Below are 19,292 nucleotides of genomic sequence, written 5' to 3' on the forward strand. Positions count from 1 at the left end.
GATATCACCTTCCACGTGTCAGAATGGCTAGTATCGAAAGGATAAGAAATAACAAGTGTTAGAAAGGATGTGAAGAAAGCGGAAACCTCATGGACTGTTGGCTGTAACGGATATTGGGCCATGACTACAGAAACAATACGGGGGCTCCTCAAAAATTTAAAAATAGAACTACCATATGACCCAATAATTCCACTTCTGGATTTAAAGAAAATGGAAACACTAACTCAGAGAGACAGAAGTACCCCTATGTTCACTGCAGCATTATTTACAATAACCAGGATATGGAAACAATCTAAGTGTCCAACAATAGTTGAATGGAAAAAGAAGACATGGCCTGTGTGTGCGTGTGTATGTGTGTGTGTGTGTGTGTGTGTGAGTGTGCAATGGAATATTAGCCATAAAAAGAATAAAATCTTGCCATTTGTAACAACACAGATGGATCTTGAGTGTTAGGTTAAGTGAAGTAAGTCAGAGAAAGACAATAACTGCATGATTTCACTTGTATGTAGAATCTAAAAAACAAAACAAACAAAGCCCAGGTACAGAGAACAGAATGGTAGCTGCCAGAGGGGAGAGGGGTTGGAAGGTGTGAAAAAGATCAAGGGAACCAGAAGTACAAACTTCCGGCTGTAAAATAAGTAAGTCATGAGATGTAATGTAGAGCATAGAGAATGTGATCAGTGTTATTGTATTACATTTGTATGGTGACAGATGCTGATCATTTCACATTGTACACAAAAATTGAATCACTGTGTTGTTCACCTGAAACTAACATAACATTGTATGTCAGTTATACATCAATAAAAATTTTTAAATTAGGTAGATTTATATATAATATGGAAATAAATCCACAATGTAATTAGTTTAAGAAAATGTTATTCGAAAAGGGGCACCTGGGTGGCTCAATTAAGTATCTGCCTTCGGCTCAGGTGTTGATCTTGCGATCCTGGGATCAAGTCCTGCATTGGGCTCCCTGCTCAGTGGAGACCCTGCTTCTCCCTCTGCCTGCCACTCCCCATGCTTGTGCTCACTTGCTCTTTCTCTGGCAAAGACATAAATAAAATCTTAAAAATAAATAAATTAAAACATTGTATTAGTTATTAATATGTTTTTAAAAGAAAATGTTATTTAAAGGTGTAAGATATTGAGGCACCTGGGTGGCTCAGTGGGTTAAGCCTCTGCCTTTGGCTCAGGTCATGATCTCGAGGTCCTGGGATCGAGCCCCGCATAGGGCTCTCTGTTCAACGGGGAGCCTGCTTCCTCTTCTCTCTCTTTGCCTGCGTCTCTGCCTACTTGTGATCTCTGTAAAGTAAATAAATAAAATCTTAAAAAAAAAGATTTTATTTATTTATTTAACAGACAGATATGCAGGTATGTAAAATGATCCTCTGTAACACATCGTTTTTACTAGCTACAGAGTGCAGCAGCAATGAATTGAGTATAAATGATATCTAATCGGTTTAAGTGATTTTCCATTACTGGATGTTTAGATTGCTTCCAAACTTTTGCTACTATCAGCAGAACTTAGATGAAAATCCATGTGGCTAAGTACTTGCACATTTTTTTTAAAGATTTTATTTATTTGACAGAGATCACAAGTAGGCAGAGAGGCAGGCAGAGAGAGAGGTAGGGTGGCAGGCTCCCCACTGGGAAGGGAGCCCCCTGCAGGGCTCAGTCCCAGGACCCTGAGATCATGACCTGAGCCTAAGGCAGAGGCTTAACCCACTGAGTCACCCAGACACCCCTTTGCACGTATTCTTAATGTTTCCTGAGAATAAATTCCTAGAATTGGAAGGGTGGGCATAAGATGTGGGCACATCTAAGGACTCTTGACACACATTGCGAAATTGTCCCATAAAATGTCAATGCCGATTTACTTCCCAAACTGTAATATGGGGGGGGGTAGTTTTTTCCCTTTAGTAATTCTCAATTTTTAACAATTTTTCTCTAATTTTTAACAATTTGATAAGCAAAATGACATTTTTTTTTAGTTTGTATTTCTTTAATTACTAAGGCAAATGAGATGTTCCATATTCATTTATCAGCTAGTTGTGTGATTTGCTGGTTGGTATCTCTTGCCTGCTTTTCTACTAGGATCTTTTTTCTGGTGTGTAAGAATTCTTCATTTATCAGCTCTTTGTCATTAAGGCTAATAAATGTCATTTGTCTTTTAGTTTTTGTTAGGCTTTATGTTCAGAAACTTCTTAAAAAAGATTTACTTATTTTAGAGAGAGAGAGAGAGAGAGAGAAGGTAGGGAGGAGGAGCATGGAGGAAGGGCAGAGGGAAGGGGGGGTATCACAAGCCAACTCCTCACCGAGCACAGAGCCTGCTGTGGGGCTCGATCTCACCACCCCGAGATCATGACCTGAGCTGAAAGCAAGAGTCAGACATGTAAGCGACTGAGCCACTCAGGAGCCCCTGCTCAGAAACTTTTCACTGGTATAAATTTTTTGAACAACAAAATGCACTTGGAATTCCAAATTACTCATTTGTCAATGGGGATGTGAAATACAACCATTTGAAATACAACCCTGTATATTCGCTACTTTATCATTGGTTTTCATATCTTTTCAAGGAAAGCTACTCGAAGGCACACGTTGCGACATTTCTTGAACCCTCCACGGCGACCAGCACACAGCCCAGAGCAGAACTACAAGATGCTGGAGATGAAAACAGCGCTGTGTCTGGGATTTGCTTTGAAACAGCCCAGTTCGGGGTGGGAGATGAAAACAAGACAGAAACAAAACAGAATCAGCCACATGTTAGTAATTGTCAACTCTGGCTGGGTAAAGGGTACAAGGGGTTCTTTATACCATTACTTCTTGTTGTATATTTGAAGAGTTCTGTAATCAAAAGGATTTTCTCCCCCCACCCCTTATGGATTGGCCACCAGCTTCACAGTGCGGCCTTCTGGAATAACAATGGTGATGAATATGAGCTACACACATATCAAGGCCACTTTTTATAACATAAAAACGTTAAAAGCCCAGGCCTTGAAAATTAGGTAGGGCTGGGTACAAACCCTTTCTAGTGTCAGTGACCTTGAACCAGTTCTCAACCTCTCTGAAACCGAGTTTTCCTTTATAAGGAAGGGCACTAGTAACTACCGCAAAGGGTTCCAGCGAAGATTAACGGGTATAAAACTCAGTGCCTCGCGCCCACCGGCACTCAGCAGAGGAGGCTTCATCATGACTCAGGGATGCACCAGCCTGACAAGCTCCAGCCAGCATTTCCTGGTGGTGTTAATCCAATACCCTTCTCCTGCAGCTGAGCTTTCAGTTAATCGGTTTGGGCACCAGACAACCGCTTGGCAGAGGACTTGGCAGAACAGATGTCAGGAATTATGTTCCCGACACCCAGAAGAGAAAACAGATAAGGCCATAGGAAAGGACAAAGCACTTAACTCCCAACCTGACTCAGCGGGTCCCCAGAGAGCCTGAACTCCACATTCCAAGGATGCAATCAAGAACAAGAGTGATGACAACAGCGGGTCATTCAAAAATTTGACCAAACGCTGTGGTCACCTAGGGAGCTGAAAATAACACAATGCCTGGGGCCCACTCCCCTCCCGGCATGCGGTGTGCAGACTGGGTATCAAGGTTTTTCAAAGTCGCACATGACCTAAGGCGCAGCCCCCCTGCTGTGGGGGCTGGGGTGGGGGCTGGGAAGAGGACAGGGCAAACAAAGAAGAGAACAGAGACCACCGCATCCCACATGAACCCCATTAAAACCAGCCCACTCATGTGGTCCCAAGCTGTGTCCCATGCCAAACAAATCTAGTCCTATTAGGGTCCCCTTGCTCCCTCTATAAACTTCAAGAGCCCATTACTGGTAATAATTCACAGGGCTGAAATATGGTAATAACATCAGGATGCGTGCCTATCAGTATTCTAAGGAGTACCGAAGTAACAGCCCCCCTCTGGATGCTGGTCTCACAAAACAAAACAACAAAGTCCGGCTCAGCGAAGGAGGGGGCTGGGAGAGGCAGAAAGCGCTCTGTCTCACAGCCGTCGGGCAGCCTGTCCCCGCTCCTGAAGCACACTCAAAGAGGCAGCCTCATTTCGTGACGTTACTGCAGCGTCTTTGATCAAGGCAAAAAGCACATCCGTTTCAATCACGGTAACGGGACAAGCGGGCTGTCGGGCCGCCGGCTGCCCACCGCGGTGAGCCGGCCTCGGGCCTGCGGACACATGGCAGTGCTTAGCGTGTCAGACAAATGAAGGGGTTCTTGACTGTCTAGCCGACATTTGCTGAACTTCAGGGGCCCCTGTGTTTAGCAATTCCTCTCCCGGCAAACACCACCTGGTCAGGACTGGCCTCGCCAAAGCCAAAGCCGGCCAGCGGCTGTCTGTCGCCAGGCAGCAAAGCCCTGAGAACCAGGAGGGCAGGAGTCAACCTTCTCATGAGCAGCACATGGGGGGTGACACAATCTTCAAGAAAGGGGAGAATGCCGACCATCCACTTACCCTCCCCCCCACGACCTCTACCGTGGTTCCCGGCCCCAAACTTAGTCGAGAGAGGTCTGATTTTCTCCCCTATGCGGGAATTCCCAGCAGTGTGGTTAAAGAGACAGACACAAACACCTGCCTTCTTTTCACCAGGATACATGAAAAATAAGAAATTGTGGAGGGAGAGGTTCGCCAGCAGAGATCCGCGGAGGATGCTGAGGAAAATGCAGGATATTTAAATAGCATCTATGCGTTCCAAGGGTTGGACGTGCACAAGTGTATGTAAATCCTCACCACAGTCCCATGAGATAAGCTATTGTGATACTCATTAATAATAGTCATAACAAGAGTAACATATAATAATATACATAACGTAATGACTATGATTATGTATGATAATAGTGGTGACCATAATCTCCATTTTTCACAGAAGGACATTGAGGCCCAGAGCTCTATGACTCGCCTGAGGTCAGGGCTGGGTGCCTTCAGGATCCCCGGGGAAAACCACAGCAGGAGACTGCCTTCTTGCAGTCCACGCCTCAGAGCCTTCTGGAAAGCTGCCAGGGCAGGGCACAGCAGAACCGGGACGACTGAGGGCCTGGGAGCAGGAGGGGTCTGACTCTGAAGCCCAGCCCTGCCTCCCCAGTCCCTGTACGTGGGGATAACAATGCGTACCTTGCTGGCTTGTGGTGAGGCGTTAGTGAGAAAAGGAATAAAAGTGCTTCTCGAATTGTCGGCAGTCAAGGTCAGTTTAACCCAGAGGCTCTCCATCCTGGCTGAACATTTGAATCAGCTGGGAACTTTAAAAAGTACGATGCCCAAACCCTTCCCCGCCACCCCTCTCTGCATTTCCACGCCAACAAGTGATCTATCCGAAATCAGCAATCCCCAGGCCCGGCCCCAGAAAGAAACCAAAAGCCAGCCTGCACCGTCTGCCTCCTTGATTCAGAATTACAGGAAAACTTTTAAACCTCGAAAGCCTCTTCTTCCAGCTCTGAGGCAGTGGGACTCCTCCAAATGCTGCTCTATTCCCCACAGGGAGAAGCAGACACCAGGCCCACCCCCAATCACAGGACTGATGCACGCTGGTCCAGTGTGACCTCCCCTATGTTCACCTGAACCACGCCTTCATCCAGCTTCTCACACCCGGCACACTATATCCCCCATCCAGCCGGAAAGCTTTATGAAGGAGTGCCCTATTGTCCCGCACTGCCTGTGTTTTAGAAAGAGTTGTGCCAACACCAACATATCCAACATCGGTTCTACACAAAGCACTAACCAGAAGACCGTGCAGGATGAGAGGGGGGACGGCCCGAAAGCAATTTCTAAATCTGAGTGAGTACATGCACACGCCCGTGTGACGTGACACACGCACTCCAAGAATCATGGTACAGCGTGTACTCAAAAGGAGCCCTGCTTCGTTCAAGGACTAAAGGTGGGAAGAACGGGATTGCAGAAGGGGTAGAAATAAACAGTGAAGGGATTACCAGGGTTGCCCTTGGAAACTGGCAGGGATAAGAAAAATAATCAGCGTGCATTTGACAGAAGAGAAAAATGGAGACAGCCAGCAGGGAGGACGGGGACCAAGCAATGCCAGTTTCCTGGCTCAGACTTCCATGCCCCTTCTCAGGAGCCACTGCCAGCTGGCAAGGGACGGCACGGAGGGCCCAGGAGGGGGAACGCAGGCACCAGAAGGTAGCACAGAGGGGTGTCAAAGAGCCCTCCGCAGTTTCCCAGAAAGCAAAGACTCTGAGGGGCCCTCCCACTCGCAAGCGCCTCCCCTCGGCCGCAGTCCAGGAAATGGGCCTGAGAGACTTGGCCAAAGCCTTACCTGGGTAAAGGAGCCGTCCTCGCTGCACTCCGGGACGAACACTGCCTCCTGGGGCTTCTTGGCTTGCTCCAGGGCCTGAGCCCGTTCCAGGCGACACTTGCTCTGGCCAGCGTCTATAAGAGGAGAGGAGGAGCGAGGTGCGTACGTCCCTTGAATCCACACGGGAGACATGAGGCAAAATGGCTGCCCAGGCCTAGGAAAGCGGAGACAGAGCCTCTCTGCGGGGGGATGAGCCCCGTACCGCCAACTGGCTTTTCTAACAACACGAAGCCAGGGGCTAGTACATGCTGCTCAGCCTCCCCTTCCCCTTAGTGTTATTCTTAGAAAAGTTAGGGAGGTGCATTTATACCAGATTCTGCTCATTTTTTTCTCCCAAATACCCTCAGCCCCTCTCATGGGGGTGGGAAAAAGTCCCACTTCTATTATTTTTCACTGGGCTTATTGAAAATCTTGCAAGCCCAAGGGGTCTCAGAGATGTTTTAGAGTTCAAGAACGGCAAGTGTTGGGGCGCCTGGGTGGCTCAGTGGGTTAAGCCTCTGCCTTCGGCTCAGGTCATGGTCTCAGGGTCCTGGGATTGAGTCCCACATCAGGCTCTCTGCTCAGCAGGGAGCCTGCTTCCCTTCCTCTCTCTCTGCCTGCATCTGCTTACTTATGATCTCTCTCTGTCAAATAAATAAATAAAAACTTAAAAAAAAAAAAAAAGAAAGAAAGAAAGAAAAGAAAAAGAATGGCAAGTGCTTTCTTTGGAAGATCAGAAGCTCTAAGGCAGCCTGCTTGGTCTCACACAATTCCTACAAAAGCTCTAAGCAGTCCAGGGCTCACAAACGCAAATATCTACAGGGCGGAGGAAAGTGATATAAATTAGGGAGTTGAATCGGGTGTGCAAAGAATGGCACTCAGCTTGGAGATGCCGCAACTGGAGAACAGGCCCCCCCTCTAAAGGAGGGAGCTGCCACTCAGGTCTCACCATGTGTCTCCCTGTGGGAGGCAACACAGACCTAATATGATCAGAGCTTCCAATTATTTATGAGAAGTCTAAAAATCCAGATTTTCATGTTGAATCTCTCCACGTTTAAATGTTGTCTCAAATGTTTTTAATATTTTTAAACATGTGAGCAGCCCAAACAAAATACATCTGTTGGCCAACAATTTGGAAGCCTTCCCTATTCAGGAGCCAACAATAATGTCTTGCCATTTTAAGCATCTCCATTTACAAAAATAAAAAATAAAAATAAATAGCTCTAGCCAGATAGCAGTACATCCGCTAAGCCCTAGCCTAGTGGCAGTATCTGAAAGACAGAATAGGGCTCATTCCTTCGGGTAGGCCTGCTTTCCTTCTCCTAGTCCCCAGGGGAGGGGTGAAGGGAGATGAGCAAACGCAAGAAATGGACTCATTCTGAGCCTCCCCCACGGACAGCGCCCCATGCAGGACATGGTGGCGCCTGCCTGGGAGCCTCCTGTCTGCTGGGCCGGGGCGCACACACTCACCTTTGCATCTGCCACGATGCACCACGCCCAGGTTTGGGTCTCTGCACTTGGCTCGTTGGTACTCACACATGGACTCATAGGACCTGCCGTCGGAGGCACAGATGGGTTTGGGCTGAGTCCTGGAGCAGTGGAGGTTGCACTGAGGGTCACGGTCGCTTATGAGGAACTAGGGTGGAGAGAAGTGAAAGGGTGTCCAGGTTACTTTTGCAAGGAAAGTAGGGGTGAGTCCATGTCTCACAACACTGGTTTGCCTGGGGGAGCAAGTCCAGAATAAACCCAGAAAGTTATTAAATCCTAGAAGGGGATGGGGAATGGAGCAGCCATGAAGCCTAACCAAGGAAAGCATTCTGTGCTAAGTCATTCACAGACAGGATCTCCTTAATCCTCGAAACGGCCCTGTGAAGTAGGAACTGTTTGTTTTGTAGATAAAGAAATTCCATCCAGAAAGAGGTAACTGGTCCAACGTTACACAGCTATAAGTGATGGGCTTGAACCTAGATCAGTCAGAAATCAAATCAAAGCTTTCACCACCAGGATATTCAGTCTCTCCATCCTTGCACGTGGCCACACGACCTCTGTTTGGGTACTTTCCCAAATCCAGAACTCACTAGCAATCTCTACATTCCATCTTTGGAGAGTTTCATGTATTAGAAAATAGCTTGGAGACCTAACTCAATCACCCTTCAATTTCTGCCCACTGCTCTCTGGCAGAATAAGAGTGATTTTCTATGAGAAAGGGATTTCCTGATTTTAAAAGATCATAATAATCAGATTGGGAAACGCTGAGTTAAACAGGTTCCTTCACTATAGGACTTCTCAGACACCTTTGGTACATCCTTACGGACCGTGCTGGCAGCCAATTGTGTGCTACTCTTTCCATTGAGCTACTTCCCTTCCCTTGAATCTGGACTGGCCTCAGTAATTTGACCAACAGCATGCTGTAGAAATGATATTTGGGACTTCTGAGCTTTCCAGCTTCCTCCCAGGCCTCTCGCAACACTCACTCTGGGGGAACACAGCCACCCACCGCAAGAAGCCTAACAACCCTGAAAGTGCCACATTATGTGGAAGCCCAGGCTAGCATGTGCCAGAGCCACGGGCAGACAGAAATGCCCCACCAACCCAGGCACAGAGACCCAGTGAGTGAAGAAGCCATCTGATGAGTCCACCCCGCGCCCACTCTCCTCTGATTGCAGCTACCAGATGGAAGTAAGTTATTATTCTTATTATGTTTTATACTTATTTGTGTGAGACACCCCAAATAAGAATCGCCCAGCTGAGCCCAGTCAACCCATGGAGCTGTAAGGGATAGTAATACATCGTTGCGCTAAGCCACCGAGTTTTATGGTAGTTGGTTACACAGCAAGAGAGAAGCAGATCAAGGGGCATGTAAGACAACGCATCTCCCACTTACTTGACCATGAACACTTTTATCAGTGAACCCCTATTAGCAACTATAGGATACAGCAGGAAAATAATAATTGGATCCTACAATAATGAGCTTCTGTTGAATAACCCATGATTAGGCTGCATGGGCATTGAGAACTGGATCCATTCTTAGCCATCCCTAAATACCAGAGTTCTAGGCCCACTCAAGGCTCTCTACCAGCACAAGCTGACACAATGCATATCTCACCATAATGTAGGCAATGCCATGAGCACACATCTGGCCATTGGTGATACTAGAGTTGACTGAATAATCATGCCAAGCTTATAGGGTTTAGGAGAGGTGTGAATACGACCCCTGTTTTGGGTGTATCTTGAGGCCCTCTGTGCAAAGCAAATAAATGAGAACTTGATCCTTTTCCAGAACAGTGGAAGGAGACTGGAGGCAGCATCACTCCCTTCAAGGGAGCACTAGGAACACCTTCAACCTCCATACTGGCCAAATTCCTAGTGAGTCCAAGCCCGCTAGCGCTCAGACCGTCTCTCAACTATAAAACCAGTCCCTCCTGCTAGACTGACCTCCCACCTGGGTGTTGGCTGCTCAGCACAGGGCGGGAGCAGCTGTGGGCTAAAACCATACCGGCCTCCTCAGGATCGACAGTGCAACTTGCCTTCCCTGCAGACCCTTGGGGCTCCCACGTGCACGGGCTCAACCTGAGTCCTGCCCTAGCCCAGAGGGAAATGCCCTGAGTGTCTCATAAAAGAGTCCAGCGTTCTGGGATTGAAACCAACACTGCAGAGAGCCATATCCAGAGGAAGCCTGCTGCCTCCCAGGCCACCACGCAGAGAAAAGAGTTGAAGCTCACGAGCACTGAGCCCAATGTAGGGTTTGAACTCATGACCCTGAGATCAAGACCTGAGCTGAGACCAAGAGTCTGATGCTTAACCAACTAAGCCACCCAGGAGCCCCAGAACTATCTGTATCTTCTAGAGTCCGGGAAAACCAAGGAACTCATCCTTGGTCACAAAGGGATTGGCGTAGCCTCAAGAGCAATAATTATAAAAGCTGATAATTAGGTCTCACTTATGATACATTAACGAATTTAACCCTATGAGGCAGGGCAAGTTACAATCCTCATTTTACAGATGAGGAGACCAAAGCCCAGTGACCCCTCCAAGCATGTACGTGTGAGTGTCAGATCTGACACCCCCAGCCTGGCTCAGAGCTCTGCTCCCAATTACACCCAAAGGCACTTCTTCATTATTCCAGAGCAAGGCCGCAAGTACGAGCTCTGAGCCAGTTGCAAAAGGGAATTCACAACATCAAAAACGATTTACCGAGAGCCTACTGTGTGCCAGCCACCAGCCGCTAAAGATCCAGACAAGACAGGCCTGCCTTCCGGGCACCTGAGGCCTCCTGGGAGAAGCTCCTCACAGGGCCCTTGTTCACTTTAAAAAAGCAGGGATTGAAAAAGACAAAGTGTCTTTTCAAACCGAAGGAGATTGCCCCGTTCTCTCTTCCTCGGCGCACGGGAGAGGAGAGCTATGGGCGTCACCGTGGCATTGAACTACAAGCCATAAATTTGGTTTGGAAATGGCTAGCTCTGGGCCAGCAGAGACGCTGCGGCAGCCGTGCCAGAGACCAGCTTAACGACTGGGGGAACATTCTGTCTGCAAATAGACAGGTTAAAGAGCTTCAGAAGAAGCCCCACCTACCCCAACCCACGGAGATCCTTCCCACCGCCACAGGGGCTCCCAAAAAGTTCTATCTAGAAATTACTGGTCCCTGAGGCCAAGGACAAAAGTTGCGCGACGGCATGGGGCCATTGCTAAAAGACTCTTCCACGGTCTGTGGTGTTCTATTTTCATCTGTTTCAGGAACTGTGCGTATTTGTGGTTGTCTTAAAAAAAAAAAAAAGGCAAGGAGTTCTATAAAATGGACTTTTAATAGGATGACTGCCCTAATGGATCACCCAAAGCTCCAGGGCCCAAGGGGATCACTTTGGGTCCACAAACTCGGCTTATTCACCCACCCATTCATCTACTTTTGTCTTCAGTAAGCCAGTACGATGCACCCAGCCCTGCAGGAGGCCTGGCAGGCAGAACACACCCACCCGGGTCCTGCCCCCACTGGGCTTGCACTCTGGAGTGGAGACAAGTGAACCGGCAGTGGCCGTCCAGCAAAGGAACAGGAACCTGCAGGACCTAGAGAGCGTTGAATCCTAGGGACTCTGCAGTGCAAAAAGCCACACAATCCAACAGAGTATTCTGCAATGACAAACGTGTTCTGTATCTGTGCTGTCTAACACGGTGGCCACAAACCACACGCAGCTATTAAACACTAAAATGTAGCTAATGCCATGGAGGAACTAAATTTTTAGTTGCATTTAATTTTAGTTAGCTTAAATTTGCATAGCCACATGTGGCTATGGGCTGTCGTGTTCAAGAGCACGGCTACTGAGGGAGAGGGAGAAAGGCTCATCCTCCCTGGAGTTTCTCCTGGTTGAGCCAAGCTAAGACTCACTGGACCAAGGCAAAAGAGAAGCAGAGCCTGAGGGCACGTTCCACATTTTGAAGCTGGACATGAAATCAGTTCGTAACTTATTGACCAACAGCACCACAGCCCAGAAGTTCCTCAGTCTACCTGAAGTCACAACGGTGGCTTTTTCTTCTCTTCTGCAGAAGTTAGGAGCTCAGGCTACAAGTCCCAAGTGCCAGCCTGTGGCTTGGGGCAGTTCTCTAGGCACACAGACCAAACTTAGGAGTCTGAGTCACCCTGGGGATCCTGAACCCCAGAGCCACAGACGTCTGTCGTGGGTTCAAAAGCAACCACGGTTGCAGGAAGACTTTGGTGTTGGGCGGGTGCAAGCTGTCTCCCCAGCTAGACAAAGCATGAACCATTTCCCTTGGGGAGCGGTGGGGGATAGGGCACAATATTTTCATAAAAATACTCACATACATTCCCTTCCTTCTTCCTAACCAAAAGACAACAAAAACAAAACAATTATGCTAAATATGATTGTGTAATACAGAAACCAAACAAAAGGGGCCAGGACAATTGTGAGTTTGCAATCCTCTGCTACTCCCACCCTCTCTCCTTGGGGAGTGAATGATTCCAAAGCAAACACACGGCAGTTTGTGTTCTGCTCACATTTGTAAAGTAGGACAAACCCTTGAAATACACATAAACAATCCATCTTTCCTGGTGGAAAAGCAAGCCACCGGCTGGGGGCTATCTTCTCCACAGAGATGGAGGTAGACGAAATCAGAGTCAGACCAACAAGCCCTTCTCCCTGAAATGCACGCACGCCCGTCTTAGCCCTCAGGTTCCAGCAGCGTAGCAGGCCAACTCTGCCACAGTTTTGGCACAGAGAGGTCACGCCAGTACCACAAGCCATGTTTGGTTGGACTGACTGCCAGGTTTCTATGACAATATAGGGAACAGCAGAGGCAGCCTAAAGTGCTGTCCTTTATAATATAGAATTGGCTTTGCAGTCCTAACTTCCACCTGTACTATGCTGATTTAACCAGTAGCTGAAATTCCAAGTCAGCATTTTCCTGGTAACATGCATATGTCTCAGTTTTTCTCAGGTATAGAAGTGGGGGTGGTGACCCACCCACTGGGGCTTAGAAATGTGAAGGCCACAATGTGGAGTGGCAAGGGGCCACACTGTGACAAGGGGCATTCCCCTTTATGATATCAGGTTCAAAAATCACAGGTCAGACTCCACTAATCTGAGGTTTCTCTTTAACAAGTGTGTGCATAGCACAGCTTCTGCCACTCACTTTCAATATTTTTCCTTTGCTTATCTGTTGCTGCAAAGAAAACCAGCCCCATACCCATTGGCTTTAAACAACTAATCATTTCTCCCAAGTCCATGGGTTGGCGAGGCTGAGCTGGGAGGTTCTTCTGCTCCACGTGGTGCCAACTGAAATAACACACTTGGGCTGCACTCTGCTGGGAGCTTGGCTGGGGCTGGAACAGCCGCTGTGGGGTCCCTCACTGGTGCCTCCATCAGGGCTGGTTGGGGCCTCCCTCTCCAGCAGGCTTTTCTTGTTCATCCATGATGGTTTCATTCAGTCCTTTCTCTCTTGCCTAGAGGTCTGACTGAACCTCCGACCTTTCCTCCCCATTCCCGTCCAAATTCCATAGCCCACAGAGGTTATCATCGTAAAGAGCAAACATTTTCATGTTTAAACACCACTGTTATTAGTCCCTTGGAGCTCCTGGGGTCTCATGTTCACCCTTTCACCCAAGCCCTCAACACACTGCACCATCATCTGTGTGTTCCTGTGTGTGTGTAAAGGACCGCCTTGCCCTCTGTGGCTGTGCGGGGTCTTGCACAGTGCCTGATCTACAAGAGTCGTTTGATACCAGTTTGAGGGGGAATGGGGTGACTGTCAAACCTTACCGAAAACATATCCTGGATAAAAGAAGCTCCTTTTTTTTTTTTTTAAAACCAGGTACCATGGAAAGAGATATTCTTTTTTTTTTTTTTTAAGATTTTATGTATTTATTTGAGAGAGAGAGAGAATTAGAGAGAGAGGGAGCACGCATGAGAAGGGTGAGAGTCAGAGGGAGAAACAGGCTCCCTGCCGAACAGAGAGCCCTATGCCAGACTCAATCCTGGGACTCCAGGATCATGACCTGAGCGGAAGCAACTGCGCCACCCAGGCACCTGGAAAGAGATATCTTTGGCCAACCACTACCAAAAACTTAAAACTCTCAAACATACAGAGGAATATAAGCTGCTTGTTCTCTTCTTTCCTTTTAAGGAACATCTATTAGATAAGGAAAGCCATGCATTAAACACAGGATTTTCCCCTCGAATTAAAGGAAATCACAAAGACATTAAAGGAATGTACCAGAGTGGCTGAGGCAGGACCCACATCTCCATGGCAGATGCCATCATGAAGCAGCCAAGTGAGGCTGGCCCGGTGGGAATGCTTCTCATACAGGCCCCCAGAAGCCCTCCTCCTCCCCTTCAGATCAGTTGTCCCCTCCATAAGGTAGGCAGTAATCTGAGAGGCCCAGGGTGGCTGTGTCTGAAATGAGTCTCTGTCAAGGCAGAAAGCTGTGTTAATTTAACAGCCAGCATCGTGAGCACTGTGCTTTTTCCTGCTTCTGCCCTATGTAAGCACTTGACTAAGAGCAACCACCAGATGATAAAATGGTATCAATGATTCATTTATTATATGTCAGGTTTTTGACACCCTGAATTCACTTTTCCACAGAATTAAGATTGTAAGTCATGGTGAGTCTCCTGGCCCAGACTGCAGATGCCCACTTGGAAGGAGCGGGAAGGGGAGGGATCCCTACCTGTGTGCCTGCTGTGTAGATGACAAGCATAGTGAAGGCCCCTCACATCCGGGCCCCCAGTGAGCCCCCCTGGCACTGTTCCTTCCTGCCTCCGGACCTACTGGTCCTTCTCTGTGGACTGTACCCCAACCTCATACCTCCTTTCATCCTTCCAATCTCAGCGCAAATGCTGCTTCCTTGAGGCACTGACTTGAGCCTCCTTGACAGTTTTTTTCTGTGTTACGACTGTCCTTCAACGACCAGCAGTTCCACTGTATGTCTCTTGCCGAGGCACCAAGATCTGGGGGCCACACCGCTGGATCCCTAGTACCGAGCAGGAGCCTTACCCAAAGTAGGCACTGGAGAAATACTGGCTGAGCTGATGGATGAGGAGGAAGCCAAGGCCCCCAGCCAGGTCAAGCTAGTGAGTGGCCGAGCACACTCTATGTCTGCCTCGGAAGGGCCAGACTCTTCCTACTACACCTCGAGGGGCCTCCTTTGGGAGTGGGGGAGGTGGGGGGGCAGGGGCTCTTTTGTTGGCTCTGGTAGTGGTGCCCAGGGTCTCTGGCGTTCTTCGGTGGGCAGGAGAGGACAAGGGTCGCAGGCAAAGCAAGCTTTCCTCGGGGAGGACTATTTTTCCCATCATGTTTGTAAGTCAAAGCCTAGATCAAGGGTTTAGAGCTCAGGCACCACAAAGCATTTATGGGACGTAAAACTCTTTGCCACTGAAAAGAGAAAAAAGCTGCTCCTGGAGCCAGTGCCTGAAACAAACAGTAAAGAACCACATTCCAGATGTCTAGCTGTAGCTCAGCCTCTGACTCTCTAAGCAGGGACTATCCGCCTCTTGTCACTTGCCTCACCAGCTGCAAAACTGGACTTTGGTTTTTTTTTCCCCTGGGGCTTGCGTCTTTGGGAATGAAGAGCCATTTCACATTAAAACGTCACTCACCCACCCGCTATCTAATCCATCATCTGCATGGAAAAGCCACATCCCGATTTCTGCCAGCTTGCTCTCACCCTTCCCTGACCCCACAGCCACTGCATTTACACAGGTGCGAAGGAGGGTCTCGATCTGGCGGCTTCAGAGTGGGGCCGAGAAGATGGAGGAGGGGAGATAAGGGAGGTCAAAGGGAAGGGGAGGTCTGTAGCCTCGCCAGGGTCTGCTCTTCTTCGACACACCTTCACCGCGGGCTTGACAACAGCACGCACCCCGATTAAAGGGCTTTTCACGCTGCTGAAGGAAAGCAGACGTCCCCCTCCAGCTGTTCGGCAGCTGGAACCACTTCTGTTGTTTTAGCCAGGAGAGGCCTGACCTTTGTCACCCGGCTCCCTCCCCAAGGGAGGAATTTAGTGGTCACCCCACCCCATCTACCCAGCTTCCCCACTCCACTGTGCCCCCCACAGCTATGGGAATGACCAGTCAGGACCCAGGGGAGAGGTTGTCTTGGGCCAGGTGCCACTGTGGGGGACAGGCGGGGACAGGAGGGGACAGAGGGTCAGTGGGTTTGACAAAGCAGCTGGGACCCTGGGTCCAAAGAAGTACTAACAACACTGCAAGTTGGGGGGGTGGGGACTCAGACGCTGGCAGTTCGCACAGACCTGACCACTCCCCGTGAGTGCCCCCGGACAGTCTACGAGAAATGTGGAGCAGATAAAGTATGGGTTAGGGTCCGCATTATCAAATTTCCAAAAAAAAAAAAAAAAAAAAGCATGATGGTAAGTGAAAGAAGCCAGATTCAGATTCAAAAAGCCACATACTGCATGGCTCCATTTATATGACATTCTGGAAAAGGCAAAACTATTCAGATATCAGTGATCGCCCGGGATTGGAGGGAGGAGGAAAAGCGTGAGAGAATGGGGGTGGGGGTCTCTAGCTGGGTTATGTTGGTGGTCACACAACTACATAAACATTAAAAATCATAAAAAAGTGTACACCTAAAAAGGGTGAACTGTACTGTAAGTAGATTATATCTCAATAACCAAAAATAACCATAAAAACTAAAGAAAAATAATGCCAAAGCATGTTTGTTTTGAATGGCACACCGGACCTCCTATAGGCTGTAAAAGAGGTTTCTGGAGATTTCTCTGCCCACTACCTCAGATTACCAGGCATCTTGCTAGGTGCACTGGGGATTATGGAAAAAAAAAAAAAAAAAAAACAAGAACAAAGGCCCTGTCCTCCAAAGCTGAGCTCGTCGCAAAGACTAGCATGTACACAGCTGGTTCCACAGGGACCGAATTTGCAACACCAGCAACCAGGAAGCAAAGCCCAGGTCTCAGACAAAAGGATGGCGTGTTTGAAAATAGGGTGCCAAGAAGTCCAAGAAAGCTAACTCTTTAAAAAAGAGAGAGGGAAAAGAGGAGAGGAAAGAAAAGAAAGACGAAAGAGGCATGCATTGAGCAAAGAATGGCTGAGCACCTGTTAATGCCCCTGGGCTAGGCTGGACGTTGAGGACCGAGCAGCTGCCCCCCTGTTCTTCGGGGGTCTGAGGAAGACGTCCATTCAGATTAGAAGGATCCAGGAGGATTTCTCAGAGAAGACGCCATCAACAGGGAGGGATGTCAGAAAGGCATCCTGAGCAACAGTGAGGGTACGCAGAAGTAAAGAAGCACACTTATCTTTTTCTTTTTAGATTTGATTTATTTAATTGAGAGAGAGCATGAAAGAGCAAGAGCAGGCAGGAGGGGCCAAGGGAGAGGGAGAAGCAGACTCCCCATTGAGCTGGGAGCCCCATGCGGGGCTTGATCCCAGGACTCTGCGATCATGACCTGAGCGAAAGGCAGATGCTTAACTGACTGAGCCACCCAGGCGACCCACAAACTCATTTAAAAAAATAGATTAGGGGGTCACCTGAGTGGCTCAGTTGTTGAGCATCTGCCTTCGGTTTGGGTCATGGTCCAGGAGTCCTGGGATCAAGCCCCACGTGGGGCTCCCTGATCAGCGGGAAGCCTGCTTCTCCCTCTGCCACTCCCTCTGCTTGTGTTCCCTCTCTCACTGTCTCTCTCTCTCTGTCAAATAAACAAAAATCTTTAAAAATGAATGAATAAATAAATAAATGAAAGATTAGGAATTACCATTTAGGGAGAAATAAGGCTCTAGGGCCAGGTTGGGGGCAAGAACACAGAGGGTCTTGAAAATGCCAAGTTGTCTTTTTCTATCTATCTATCTTTCTTTCTTTCTTTCCTCCCTTCTTTCCTTCCTTCCATCCTTTCCTCCTTCCTTCCTTCCTTCCTTCCTTTTTAAGAATTGGAAGCCAGTGAAGGAAGTAAAAGAAAAGGTCAGAGCCGAGCCGTGGAAATCCCTGTCGGGGGCAGGAAAGACCACAGAGCCTGATCAGGAAGTTACGAGAGCCACATGCAGCAGCAACGAAGAAGAAGGGGCATACGGGAGCCGAGGAAGTGGCTGGGGAGGCCTACTGGATGAGCCAAGAGCACCAAGAACCAAACAGCTGTGTGTGTATCCCAGGGACACACACATCTGGTGGTAAGGATCTGCGACATGAGCACTACCCCTCCACCTGGCAGGAACAATTTATTCTGTCCAGGTTGGTGGCTCCTTACGAGGTTATCCTGAACATTCTCACAGGCTCTGCCCAGGGATATGCTCCAAATTTTCACTGGGTATTGCTATGAGTGGGACTATCTAATGTGTCACTGAACATGCTGGCCAGTGGCAGTGGGACCCAGACATGACTTCTGTACACCCTGGCCCTGTTCCCCCACCCCCATACTCTGTCCCACTGTCCCCAGTAGCCTTGTATGCCTAGGGATATGTGACATGGGTTTTACAACTCGGGGAGTGAGCAAGGAGATTGGTCAGGATTGGGGCTACTGACTATGGGGGTGGTGGGTGTCTGGGGTTAGTCCCAATAAAGCTGGGTGCTGGGCAGTAACTAAGAACCTCTGGTTGGAAGGACAAGGTCCCAGAAACAGAATTGTTTTCACAGGAGATTGGATGGGGCTCTGGGCAATGTGGGAGACATAGAACCTGAAAAAGATGTTCAAGAGACGCTAGATCACTTGGAGAGATTCTAGGCATGCACAGAGCTCCTCGAGGGCTTAGGTGACAAAGAGACACAGAAAGGAGACAGGTCTTTTCCCCACCTCTGCGTGAAACCCAGCCCAGCTTTGGCAACTGAGTCAACGGCTTTGGCAGCAGCTGGAGAGAGTTCCACTGGCACAGACTCTTGTGTTCTCATGGTGGGTACTGCCAGCAATGAGACTCCTTTGGGCAAAGGGGAAAATCATGACTAATTTGTGGAAATATTTAAAGCACCCCAATGCCGTTTGAGCAGTTGAGGGTCTTGAAGTCATTGCCATTTGGGAGTAAAGGTAAATGTGGTGCCATTTTTGTGAGACACAAACAGAGAGGTTTGGAAATATCCGTTGTAAGGACAGAGACAAAAGGGAGTGAAGTGTACTTCGCAGGCTGTGGAAGTCAAAACGGGCAGCCCCGAGCTTAGGAAGAATTTGCAAAGGCTAACTGAAAATCTGGAGATCAGTTTTCCACAACAGTGACACTGCGTACGGTTGTCAGGCTCCCGGGCTGGTCCATAAAATCCCTCAGCAGCTCACGATGTGGCAGAGATAAAGCTCACGACACTTGGCCCAGAGGAGGATGGAGAGTTTGGGGTGGGTGGGAGTTGGGCAGTCCTCCCCAAAAAGAGCTAGTCAGCTGAATCTGTTCAAGACTAAGGAGTATGCGTGCGTCCACAGTATGGACACCTGCACGTGCGTGTGTACAAACACACACAATCTCGGAACTATCTTCTGGGGTGGGGGGTGGGCACCATCACTAGCTTTGGTTCAAGAGTCTGGGGTCAAGCACATTGACGAAGA

General features: G+C 48.6%; 1 protein-coding gene across 6 annotated transcripts in view; it reads right to left on the reverse strand.

Annotated features, from left to right (window-relative positions):
- Positions 1-19,292, reverse strand: part of SMOC1 (SPARC related modular calcium binding 1) — a 147,843-nt gene that overhangs the window by 74,062 nt on the left and 54,489 nt on the right. For all 6 annotated transcript variants that reach the window (XM_082734003.1, XM_082733999.1, XM_082734001.1 and 3 more), the window contains exons 2-3: positions 7,769-7,934; positions 6,281-6,393 (exon numbers count right to left, since the gene is read on the reverse strand). In XM_082734003.1, coding sequence (XP_082590129.1) covers positions 6,281-6,393; positions 7,769-7,934 — 279 coding nt within the window. The remainder of the gene's footprint in view (positions 1-6,280; positions 6,394-7,768; positions 7,935-19,292) is intronic.

The sequence above is a fragment of the Mustela nivalis genome (genome assembly GCF_964662115.1).
Source record: "Mustela nivalis genome assembly, chromosome: 6".
Lineage (NCBI taxonomy): Eukaryota > Metazoa > Chordata > Mammalia > Carnivora > Mustelidae > Mustela > Mustela nivalis.